General features: G+C 34.3%; 1 protein-coding gene across 1 annotated transcript; it reads left to right on the forward strand.

Annotated features, from left to right (window-relative positions):
• The first annotated feature begins 647 nt into the window (after positions 1 to 647).
• LOC150025309 (uncharacterized) lies at positions 648 to 1766 on the forward strand. Its single transcript, XM_090295904.1, has one exon. It carries the CDS (start codon positions 903 to 905, stop codon positions 1638 to 1640), a length of 738 nt encoding a protein of 245 aa, XP_090152030.1. The 5' UTR covers positions 648 to 902; the 3' UTR covers positions 1641 to 1766.
• Positions 1767 to 13485: the final 11719 nt, after the last annotated feature.

Genomic DNA, 13485 nt, shown 5'->3' on the forward strand with positions numbered 1-13485 from the left:
CGTTGAGAATTGCAGTGTGCTTTTCTACTGGCCTATGTGTATACCTATACCCTGTGATTGGTTCCCCTCTAGCTGAAACCACCTAGTGTTAAGTGTTTTTTACCTCTGTTTTGTTTTGTTGTTAGCTTAACTATAGAGTGGTCTTGTATAAGGGTTGGGACACCCCTTAAGTGTTTCTCTGTTATTCTATTAATTTATTGCTGATAAAAAAAAATCTTATTTTATTTATTGTTGATAAAAAAAAATAAGTGCAATTGGTATATATGACATATTTATCAACATTTTTTTAATATTTTTTTTATCAGCAAATAATAAATAATAAAATGAGACATTTCAGGGTATCTCAACCCCTATACAAAACACCCAAAATTAGTTTCCTAACATCCTACCAACACAAGATCCAACAAATAATACACTACAAACCAACCAAAATAAACGAATCCAAGATATAGAAGCCCAACAAATACATTTATATCAACCAACCAAGAGCTCACACTTTTCAAACTAAGTACATGCACCGCACAACTAAACAGGACTAAACAGGACAGCAGGTGCCAAAAGAGAATCACATTTCTCTCGACATCTCCATTAGAATCATGCAAATTGTTAAAGAGCGATGTTTTCTTTTACTTGTGATTCCCTCAATTTGCAGCACGGCATAAAACAAAACTCGAATGGTACAATCTGACAAGCCACAAGTGGAACTTTTTCCCTCTGTCGGTTCTTTCTTATCTCGTGACCCTTCAGCACATTTGCCTTGCTTTCTTTGAACGCTAATTAAGAATCTGCATGTAGAGGTTCATCACTTTTACTGATAAATGACTGCAAGGCCAAGATTATATAACTGAGAGTACGCACATTCAACAAACTAAGAAAGTCACAGAGAAACAGCTTCAGAAGCAATGATACGAAACACACCAAACACAAACACCAACGTGATGTGGCTCAAGTCTGGCCCGGTGAATGTCTACACTGATAAGAAGAGATACATCGACAATGAAACGGGTGAGGAATCTGTGGTAAGGTGCATTTCATACTTAGTGGGGCACCGATATCTCACTTTCACCATAACTGAGACGTGCAAAGAAGATAGTGTAATCTTGGTATGCATCGACGTGAAGGAGGAATATGGGAGGGGTTCTTCTGCTGTTCTGAGACTCTGGTTCACGGCAAACGACAGGTACGGTGTTCTGAGTACCATGCATACTCATCTATCTGGTTCCTTTGAATTGGTTAAGCACAACTATCGTGTGCCACCTTTGCCAGACACAGAACTTGCGTGTTACTTTTGTCCTGAAACAGGTGATGGAAGTGGTTTTAGTCTGGAGAAGAAGAAGCGTGAGGGCAACGGTGATGTGGTGGAGATGGTGAAAGGCTTACACGCCTTCATGGTCGGCGACGAAAGTGTGGCTATCAAAGTGAAAATAAGAAACGACAGAAGAGTTGGGTTGCGTGTTGAGGTTGAAAATCCCATGAAGCTTACGATGGAATATACGAATCGTGTGTTTTTGAAAATGGGGCAGCGGATGGAGAATGAGATGGATAAGAATGTGATCTCCCTTTACAGAAACACCATGTCTCAACTTCAGGGCTCCTACCCTTACCCCTACCCTTACCCTTACCCCCACAGCCACCACTGATAATCTTAGGACAAAATTTATATGTTTATTGTTATGCATTTTTATAGCTCTTAGAATAATGATGCATTTCACGTTATCAAATGCAACTCTTCTAATTCTCTGAAAGGATATGTATAACAATGAACACTGTTTTTGCTGCATAATGTGCTGTTTTTGTTGCTTATAGTGCTGGGGATTTGCAGTTACTGCATTTCTTGGGGAGCCAAACATATGTTCATCTTCATAAGTTTAGAGAAGTTTTTGTTGCTTATAGTGCTAGGGATTTGCAGTAACTGCATTTGTACTAGCTAAAAAATTACAATAAAAGAATATGCATCTAACCCATCCAGCCCTATAACTTTTCTGTTTTGCTACTCAATCCAGGTTTTGCACCAACTCCGGCTAAGAGCTCCATTCTTCCAACATCCTCCATTTCATTACTTCTATCACCTTCTATCTCTGCTGCAACTTCATCACAATTCTGCACAGAGCCTCTAGTAACTAAGCTTATTTTTATTTTGAATGTGGAAAGAAAAGTGATCCATCACACCTTTGGAACAATATGAATAATATGAACACCTAGAGAGATAAAGATATGAAAAAAAGACAAACAAACATATATATAATAGCTGAAATATGACAAATAAGAAGCTAACCATAAATAACGAATGCCAAAGTGTTTGTTTAATGCATTTTTTTTTTACTAAAATTTATTAAATATTGTATATACCCAATGATACTAAAGTACGAGAAATTAGTCATGTAAATTTTCAATTAAAATTTACTAAAATAGAAAAGCAATCGACAGGTTTTCTAATATATTTCGTTTTGTTAAATAAATTTGATAAACCATTCAATCATCTTATCATGCAAAAAAAAAATGTTATTTCCAATTAACTATCAATATTCATATTAGTTATGTCAATTTTTTTCATCAGTAACGAAAAAATATTAAAAATATTTTAATAAGACACTTCAGGAGGAGTATTCCAACCCGTTTAAGCCAACAGATAAACTAAAAGTTATAACATAAAACATAAAAGTTTAGGCTTAAAAAAGACAAACTCTACAAGCCAGAACCAACCACCTACTTTTTCTACAAAAAGACCAGCGAATCTGATGGCACACACCTACATAAAAAAGCATATAACTTTAAAGAGAAAAAGCAGTTAACATGGAGAAGAAACCAGCACCCTTTTGCTTCGAGAACAGAACCAGATAACCAAAACATAATAGGGTCTGAGCAACTTCTTCATTTAGGCAGGCACTCCAAATTGAGAGTTCTTAACAATCTCCTTCTTGTATAGCAGCACTCCAATAAAGTGAAGTCACTCCCACCAGCCTTAGCTTGACTCTGTGAGAAGCATTGAAGACCCCAAAACATCTTTACTGCATCACCTTTCCTGCGCATAGCCAACATTGCTTGGTAGCTTTGCAGTTACCCGAACAAATCCCTCCTACATCAGCTAACACACTTCACATCTACACACCTTCCTTCAACTTCTAGTCACCTTCCAAACACTTCCTGCATGGTTCCAGATCCCATCAAAGGAGCATGAGGCTAGGCCAGCACCTCCAAACCAGGAGAGAAAGATCTGCCATAGGCAAAGAAAGCGCCTATTCTCTGTGTCCAGCATAATCATAGTCAACAATCCCAGCCAATCCAGATACTCAGAAAGCAGCTCGTTAACAACACTTTTATTTCAAGCCAGAAGCAGATAAGCATCAATACAACACCTCACAGCACCACTAGATCGCCCTTAAGCCCTCTGCCTCGCCTTCCCACTGATAACTAACATCGGAAGCAATACAAAGGTATACCTTGCACATATACATACACCACCAGATAAAGCAGCATTACTCATCAGACCACTCAACCCCAAGATTCAATCCAATACATCTTCCCCATCTTCAGACACCTCATTGGTTGACCCCATCGCTCTCTACTGATAACAGTAGCTACTCTCCTCCATAAACTAGAACGCCCATACAACCGTAAGAGCTCCCCCTCCCTCTTTATACATAGCTTTTGATGCATAGGTTGGGATTGAGTAGCCAATCCGAAAAAGAGTATGTGAAAGAAGGTAACATGTGTTTCAACCAAGCCAAGATCTAAGTTGTGCCATTTGGAAAGTTATTCCGCGTCAGATATCCCTGCTTAAAATAACATTATTTCTTTGTTCCCAAATGCTCTTTACTATAGCAACCCACAAACCTTTCCACACCAAATTTTATTTAGGGTTCAGGTAGCACCTCAAGTCTTTATGTTGGACGATCAGAATACATATCCATTTGAAAAATAACACCCATACACGTTGAGCTACGGCACATTCCACAAACAAGTGTTGGGTACCCTCTTCCGGTGCCTGGCAGAGTGCACATGACGACAAACTAACCATCACCATTCTCCTTATCAAGTTGCTTCTTGTTGGAATTTTGTCCAACAGAATCCTCCATGCAATTGCGAGAGCATTAGGAAATGCTTTAGTCTGCCACAACTAGTGAAAGATGGCCGATTGAGCCCCTGTGCTAAGCAATTGTAAGTTGATTTCATGGAGAACTTTTCTGTGAAATCACCTCCTCACAATTGGAGGTCCTTTTCCTTCCTTTTCATAGAGCCCATGGCTATAAGCTTTAACGTTTCTTCTTCTTGTAAGGATTGCCACTCGAATTTGGCTCTCCTCCACCTGAGATGCCATTGCCAACTTGAATCTTCTCACTCTCCTACCTCATACACCAACCTCACCAACCTCCCCTAGTCCAAGTCCAATGAGATAGAGTACATCCTAGGGTACATAGAAATAAGCTTGTTATTGTTGTGTCTAATTTCAGTAATATTTCATATTAAAATATAGGCACTTATGAGTATTAATTGCTAAAATAAATATAAAATAATCTTTAATTTATGGAATTATACCTTTTTACATATTTTATGATCTTTATTTGAATAAAAACATTTTATTCCCAAATTTGGTTTTAATTTCAAGTTTTTATGGAATAATGAAGATGATTGGTTTAAAGAAGAATAATATAATTTAAAAGGAGAAAGATGAAAGACCTATAATGCATAAGTGCACAAAAATGCCCTAATGTGCGATGCAGGAAGTCACCTTACCCTAGCAGCAAATTATGTTAAATAGGGGGTTAGAGGCATAACCCTAGTGTGCTAAATTGAGAGTAAAATACCATTGAGTGAATTGTAACCCAATTGGGGGAGAATGGAATGTGCTAGAAGTATGCGTGGCTAATTCTACCATTTGGGATTGAGAGTAATTTGCTTGAACTCTTATGTATTGAGGTGATATCTTATATATTGAAATATTCCGTTCTTGATTGATTATTGATATTGTTGTTTTACTTCTAAATTTATGTGACAAATTGAGAATCTTAAATTGAGAGGTATTTGTAGGGTTCGGACCTAAACAATAATGTAATATACTTAACATATTTGAGTGCTAGAGATAGACTTACTTGAAGTGTTAATTGTCATTAACATTTGAGTGTGATTCAAAGTTGTCTTTATAAGTATGCGAGAGATCGATATTTAAAAAACATTCTTAAGATTTTATATGCGAGAGATCAATATAAATGAATTTTCTACAAGTATCAATTTCAACCAAAGAACTTAATATTGACATGCTAATCAAAATACAATACATGAGAGTGAGAGAGATGAAACTTAATCCCTATTTTTCCTATTGAAGCAACCACTCTTTGATTTGATTTGTTTTCTTGTTAATTTTTGTCATTATAACAATTCTCCAACCAGTTTTTATTATTTTGTTTTTATATTTAGCAAATATTGTACTTGATAATTAAATTGTTTCTTGTGACATCGATATTCATCCTCAGGGACAATTATTACTTCTGACAACGTGGTGCACTTGCCGTAAAAAGTCATCACCCGTCCAGGTATCTTCCCAAAACCTGACTTTATCCCCCAACACCGACTTTCCAAACCAAAGATTCTTTGAACCAACCATCTACATCTCCCTCACCACAAACTCTAGACAAATCCCTTCACCACCAAGAATGGTACTTCCTGGGCAGCTGACGACGACTAGCTTCGGTTCCATATTTAGAAGTTAATATCCTTCCATTTTCCTTTTTCTTCAGCTCACAAACTACCATTTCCATTTGGCCAAAAGAGCTCCATTAAACTTTCCAATATCTTTAATCCCCAACCCTCCTTCCTCCAGAGATTTGCAAATATTAGTCATCATCATTTTAGGGTATTAGTGTTAAAAACTTTATAAAAAAATTAATGTAAATAAAATTGTATATAAAACATTAATCACCATCAATTTTAATTTAAAAAATATGAGATTTCTCTTTCAAAATGTAAAAAATAAAGAAGGATGAAGTGACGAGCTAGTCCACCCTGTCCCTTCTTTAACCCACTGGATTGACATGTTAGGCGGATCATACCAATGAAATTGGTAGATTCAAAAAGTTAACCTGTCCTACCTAAATAAGGGTTAGTTGGCGAGTCGTCACTTTGTCATTCTATGTATTATTACTCTACAACCCCATATCTAATCGAGTAACTAGATTATTACTAGAATTTTTATAAAAGTAAAAGGTATTTTTTTAAAAAAAAAGAATATCTTTATTCCATCTAATTTTTTCAAAATCTAAATTTGATTTTCCTTCCTATTTGTCATAATATGCTTTTATCAAACCACCATCCATCCACTTAACTTATTGAGTTCCTCCCACCAAACTAGATCATAATTACTCTAATTTTGCAAATTTAAATTTTAATATTTCTTCATAATCCATTATCTGCGGTTGCTAATCTCCATTTTTATTTTGCGCATAATTAAAAATTTATATTTCCTTTGTGCCTCAATCTCCTGGTTCCTTCGGTTTATATATATTCGACTACTAACTGGCGAAATTTTCTTTCCTCCATAACACCATCCTCACAAAAATCTGTGTTGCGAAGGATATTGCTTCAAATGCTGTGTCCTGTTAAGAGATTATAGTTGTCGTTATATTACATGCAGAATTAAATAGGTTCAGAAAACTTGAGATGGAGAGAATGAAATTTGACAAAGCTTGTTTTTTATATCAGTAATTAGGGTGTCCCAACCCTTTAACAAGATCCACAAATCTAACCTTCTTTGCCTCTTAAACCATCCCTACACTAGTGCTAAAACCAAAACAGGGCAGCAGCAGAGCACACAAAGGCCAACACTACACACTCTGCATCACCCTACAAGCACCCACAACACTGCAGTTGTGTAAAACTGCTACCCATGATAATACTAACGAGGCATAAACGCTAGACTCAAACTATACAGCATGACCATGAATACGAACCTGCCCAAAAGCTCCAATAAAAAACAGAGTAAACCATAACAGGAAATCACCTCATCACTAGATGTTACAAAGTAGACTTTAAGCCTAACTCAACTCCATAAAATCGGTTCATAGGATTAACACACCCTCTCAAGATAGGTTCAATAAATACTCGCTAGGATAGACTCGAAATGACTTTAAGATTGAGGTTTGCACCCACTTATATACAATGAAAGCTCTAATCTCTAGTCGATGTGGGATTTCCAATAAACCAGTGGACAATATAAGTGCTAGAAAGAAAGCGGCCATCTCTATGCATAGACATAAAAACAAAGAGGATGAGCACTGTAAAACCGGGCTTCAGAGAGCTAAGATACGCCCTCTAAAGGGTATTAGATCCAGAGAGAATGAGCACATCACCTTAGCATGTCCCTCAACTGGTTCTGCACATTATAATTTAACATTACACCACACCATATGTTTCATTACCTATGTTCTATGCCTTCACGCAGTGTACAAGCAAAACTGAAATTAACGCAAAAATTGAGAGAAAAGTGAAACGGCAGATAAATTAATACAAGAAAAATTAGTTTTAAAAATTAATTTATTAATCTCTAAAATATAATATTGGTTATTAGTGGGTATCACTGGGTAACGAGATGAAAATCTTGGTTATACGGTTAGTTCGAGATATGGTTAGTTAGGCATATAGATGTTTAAAGACAAAAGATAGAAGGGGATTTTAAGTTGTTATAGGAGTCATGGAACATCAAGGCTTTATCATCATCAATGACTACTACATGAAGAGTTCTGGCTAACAAACAGACTTCCAACAAGAGTCAATTTGGAGGAAAGAGGATTAATCTATACGTGGGGAAGAAGAGGAAACAAGGAACCATGTTTTCTTCAAATGCAAAGTAGCCTGGAGGGTTTGGTGTTTATGTTGTGAGAGGGTGGTGAGAAAAGAGGGTTTTTGTTGAATGTAATGCAGGAAAAGGAAGAAGGAAGTTGAGAATCTAGAATGGGAATCTAGATTGTGCAATTCTAATACAGATTTTTGCTCCTTTGTGGCAACAAAAGTTTTGTTCCAAGGGTCTAATTATTAGTTCTTGATCAACATTTGAATCTAGTGCAAAATCATGCAGAGGTGCAACAAGCAGGATAAGGCTAACACAAGTTTAGGAATAAAGTTAATATGTAATTATGCAGGATTTGTTGCATAATGTTGTTAATGATAGCTGAACTTGTGGACTTGCCATAATTTGTTCTTAACCAATTTGATAGTTGTTCTGTAATTCTGGAATAATTAGCGAAGTGTTTTTTTTAATTCATTTATTATTTACTGAGAAAAAATTAATTTAAAATAGATAAGTAATTAGATATCAATTTATAAACTATCTTATAATTTTTTATTAATAATAAAAATTACTTTAAATATCAATAATTTTTAATTTGTAAAATAACTTTTAATTTAATTAATATAATAACTAATTAGTTTTTATCTTTAAATTATTTCATAAATAATAAATAATCGTACCCAAAAACCTATTCCAACATTTAAGAGGAAACAAATGGAAAGAAGGGTGTTCTCCAACGCATACTTAATCATGTACACTTATTTATGCCGGTTTAACATGTAAAACTGATATAAGGTTATTACAACTGAAATTTTACATTCCCCTGTTTATTTATTCATTTTATTCTTTAATGATAAAGAAAAAACTGAATTTTTCTAATATTTTAAATTTTAAAACACTAATTTTTAGTTTCATAACTCTTTACATTTTAATCAATATATTATTTTTAGATAAATTAGAAAAGAGTATGTCTGTTTATTAAAATATAAAAGGATGTAAATAGTTTTTATTAAAATCTTTTTAAAACTTAAAAATATAAATATTATTTGATTAAAAACATTAAAAAAAAGTAAATGTTTATTTTAAAATTGTAAGCGACTTCTAAAACCGAAAAGGTAAATGCAATTTCTTCGCATCTATAATTTAATGCATATATCACTTGGTGATAAAAAAAAATTGGTAAGCTTAGATAAGTTGATGATGCAATGTGCTTGTGCGTCACCATATCCGCAAAGATTAATATTCATCACTTCATACAAATTAATGCATATATCACTTTATTTATTTTATTCTTTCCTATATAAAAAAATGGTAAGGAATTGATGTGCACTGATAATACAGAATAAAAGTAACTATTGTGATCACTCTATTCGCATTGTAAATAAGCCACAAAACATGGAATAACATTCTCCATTTCAATCTCACCACTTTTCTTTATATTCTTTTTCTTAGGTGTTTGTTTTTCAAAGAATGTCAAAATACATATTTTTTTTTTCTTTCTTTCTACCACTAATAAATTATATTGGGTTAGTTGCTTGGTTAACTAGTAAAAAAAATTGCAGATTTCTCTTACTCTAATTGGTCTTTGAAATTACTCTGATTGATGTTTGAAACTTCTAGTATGAATGAAAACCGTAAATTAATTTTGTTCATTTTCCTTTGGTTTGATTCTTTAACTCCTTTTAAGAATGAAGGAGTTGTGTGTTTTGCAGGTTGGTCTTAAATTTCGCTTGAAGGTTCTATCTTGGTTTTTGGATTAAGTAACTCTTAAGAAGAGCTAAAAAATTCTGTTTGTTAAAGGGTTGAGATACCCTAAAGTGTCTCCTATAATTTTTTTTATTTTTTGCTGATCAAATTAAAAAATAAAACTTTTAGGACTAGCTTTTGTGTTGGGAAATAATTCTCTTTGGTTTTGTTAATGTGTTAGTTGTAAAGAGGAGTTTGTTAAGTTCTTTAAGTTATTCTATTTGTTGGAGATTTGTGTTTGTGGTTTGCTTTTGGTTTTGTTCTTTTGGATTTTGATGTGTTGATATACTCTAACGGTTGTCAAGGATGATTTTCTGTGTAAGCGATATTCTTGAGTTTTTGGTTACTCAATAACTTTTGTTAAGAAATTATTTTAGGTTGAAACGTAAAAGTTTATCATTTTTTTCTTTTTATTTTATATAAGGATTGAGTCATCAATATTTATTTATTTATTATATTTTTTTTTGATAAAAAAAGTTAGAATAACTAGTGTTTGGGATTTGCTTGAATGATTTGTTTCCGGTAAATACTTTAAAAAAGTCAAATAAATTTAAATTATATATATAAATTAACATGGAAATTTTTCTATTAAAAATATCATAATTAACATGAAAGCTTATGAATATTTATTTTCATCTTCCTAATTCCGAAAATGGAAAAAAAAAAAGAAAAAAAGTAACATGAATCCTGTAGGAAAAGTAGTTATGTATTCAAAAGCAACAATTGCGGAAGGTGAACGCTTCCTTCCAAGGACAATGATTATTTGTTCTCTTGAAGTGTGTCCTATAAGAAAACATGCTACGCTGCTCATAGCATTCTGATTATTTTGTAAGTGAATCCATCACAGCACAAATCGAGTGTAGATAGATGCAAAGGTTCCATCATGGGAAACATTCACAGTACCAACAGTTACTCTGATCGGTTTCCTCTAGACAATTATTCAGAGGTTGTCTTCCTCAAAACCAAGAACCGCAAAGGGCGTGAAGTTGTGGACACTTGGAGAGCAGAATACCACTCGTTTGGAAGGACAACCTGCGAACTCCAACTCATCAAAACCACATGCAGTAATCACGAAGAAGAACTACGCATCTCAGTCCATGACCACGCAGCAAGCCATGCAAACGACGACTTTGATTTTCAGATGAACATGAGCGTCGAAGACGGTCTTCTGCTGGCAAACGTTTCTCTGCACGGACCAAGATGCATGCAGCAACTTCCCGAGAGGAAAATCCCTGTGGCGCAAGGTGGGGTTCTGAAGTCCTCCTCCTTCTTATACGGACGCGACACTGACCGAAAGGGTCTTGTTATCATTTTAAGGGAAAAGAGATGCGATGATGATGAAGAGCTTCCTCACATGATCACTGTGAAGCACTGGTTTGTGGCTGCGCGTTGTTCGCAAGGTGTCTCTGTTGTGGCAAAGATTCGCAGTAATGATGGGGGTTTGAGTGTTGAGATTGAAAAGCCTTCAAAGCATTCGAAAGGTGAGTTGTTGAAGATGTTTGATGATGTCAAAGAAAAAGGGTGGTGCCCTGGAACTACAAGTTGTGACGGTGGAATGGAGTTTTCGAACCAAAACAATGGTAATGTTCTTCCAGTGATGAACATGAGCGGCCACCAAAACATCTCTTCCCTTTTAAGCTCAGCTGGATACAATGATGGCAATTACAACGGTTCTGTCATATTTCGTGGATGTAAAATTTTGTTTGACAGTGCCTTTTTTCATCCGAGGAATTGGTCAAATATGGGGAGCAAGTGAAATAGTGTGATATATCTGATAATCAGAAAATAAATAGCAGATGTTTAAGGAATGTGTTGGTATATAAAATCTTTGTTAACGTTTTGTTTTTTCATTTTTATCAGCTATAAAGATTAAATAAATAATAACTATTTCACCGGTGGTACAATGGTTATACAAAACTATAACTATAACTCATCATTGGAGTACAAAACAAAGATCAAAGCTAACCTAGCTAAATAATTAAGATAAATTCAATACTAAAATCAACATTAAATCATATATACATATTAAATCATATTTTTTTTATCAGCAATAAACTATTAAATTAAATCGGTTCACTTAAGGGGTGATCCAACCCTTGTACATATAACAAAAGATAAAAGTTCCTTTCCACCATCGTATCTAAAATTCACAGATTAATCCTCTACTTCCTTTCCAATACTAATAGCTATAACTGAAGAAAAAAACAAATAACACACCAGTATTAAATCGAGTACATACATACCAAATGTTCAAGACACCATTCAGAGAATGAGAAACTCACTGAAGGTATCTCTGAGTTGATCCAAGACCAAACCTTGACCTGTGCCAAAGAAAATACTTCAGTATGATCAACCACTCATCCTTTAAACAAACAATTATTCTTGTATCTCCAAATCTCACTGACCAAAGCTATCCAGATATTACCCATAGTAAGATTAACTGAATGAGGTGCATCAAAAATTTTGAAGTGTTCAAAATGTGACCAGGGAATGATAAGATCAACCGAATTCATTCCAAACCAGTCATAACATAGGTTCCAAATTTGCCAAGCTACCCTGCAATCAAAGAATAAATGATTTGTTGACTCCTCTGATAACCTGCATAAGCTGCAAAGATTACACTCAATCTGTATCCCTCGTTTCACCAGATTTACCTTGGAAGCTACCTTGTTTTCAATCACCCTCCAAGTTGTGACATGAGTTGAAGGCAACGCTTTAATCCTCCAGAAAGATTTGTAAAACCTTGAATTTTCCTCATCTCCTTCTCCCTTTAAAAGCCCATAAGCAGACTTGACTGAAAACGCTCTTGTCTCACTATCCTTCCAGACCCATTTATCCCCTATCTCTGACTCAATCCTCTATTAGAAATTGTTTCTAAGAGCTGGCTTACTTGATCCTCCTCCCAAGTGAATAAACCCCTTCTCCACCTTAAATTCCACTCCCATACCCCATTAGCCTTTGATCCACATTCTCTTATGTTTGCTTCCTTAAGAACAGATAAAGAGAATAACCTTGGGAATCTACTTTTCAAATCTCCAGATGTTACCCAATTATCTGACCAGAACAAAATGTCTTTCCCATTTTCAACTTCCCAATTAACACAATCTTCAAACTTCCTTCCCCACTTCTCTGAACTCCATACCTTCATCAAATCTCTCCACCACAAAGAAACTTTGTTACTATCATTATGAAGTTCCTTTAGGCCTCTCCATCCACCGTACTTAGAATTTATTACCTCCCTCCATAACCCTCCTACATATTAAATCATATATACATGTAATTTAGAGAATCAAGACACTACTCAAAATAAGAAAAATAAATTAAGAATACTACCCACAATCAAATCTTTAATTAAATAATAGCAAACCCCTGGGTGAATCATCCTCTCCAAAATCTTTGTTAACGTGGAACTTTGGTGCTTTTTATAATACTTACAACAATTGGTGGTTGTTGTATAATCCCTTTTTTCGAGTCTCTGAACAAAATTTCAGTGAATACTCCTTCCATTGCTCAAAATGTCAAGAGAAGTTCACATTATCATCATTCAACTGTCAATGTATTAGGTTTTTATGATATTCTTTTAGTAGATAATCATACATTAATGATCTCAAATTTTCATATAATTTAAATATAAATTTATCTTTTATGTGTATTTATTTCTAAACTCATCACATCAAACATTATATATAACTCGGAAACTTCAAACTATCATTTTTCTCTTTTAATATTTGCACATTTTAATTCATTCTTTCTCTATCTTAGCTTTTGACACAAAACAAACTTCTTATTCATACAAACATATATATACGAGAGAAACTTTATCCATAAATAATTATTATGAGTTTTTGCAATTGTTTTCAGCACGTTTCGTTTCTTCATTTCGACATCTGTTTATATCTTTCCTAAGTGATAAAAATTATTTACTCTTTACAAACTGAATAACATTTCAGTCTTTCAAA

The sequence above is a fragment of the Phaseolus vulgaris genome, chromosome 9 (genome assembly GCF_051622355.1).
Source record: "Phaseolus vulgaris cultivar YP4 chromosome 9, ASM5162235v1, whole genome shotgun sequence".
NCBI classification, from domain to species: domain Eukaryota; kingdom Viridiplantae; phylum Streptophyta; class Magnoliopsida; order Fabales; family Fabaceae; genus Phaseolus; species Phaseolus vulgaris.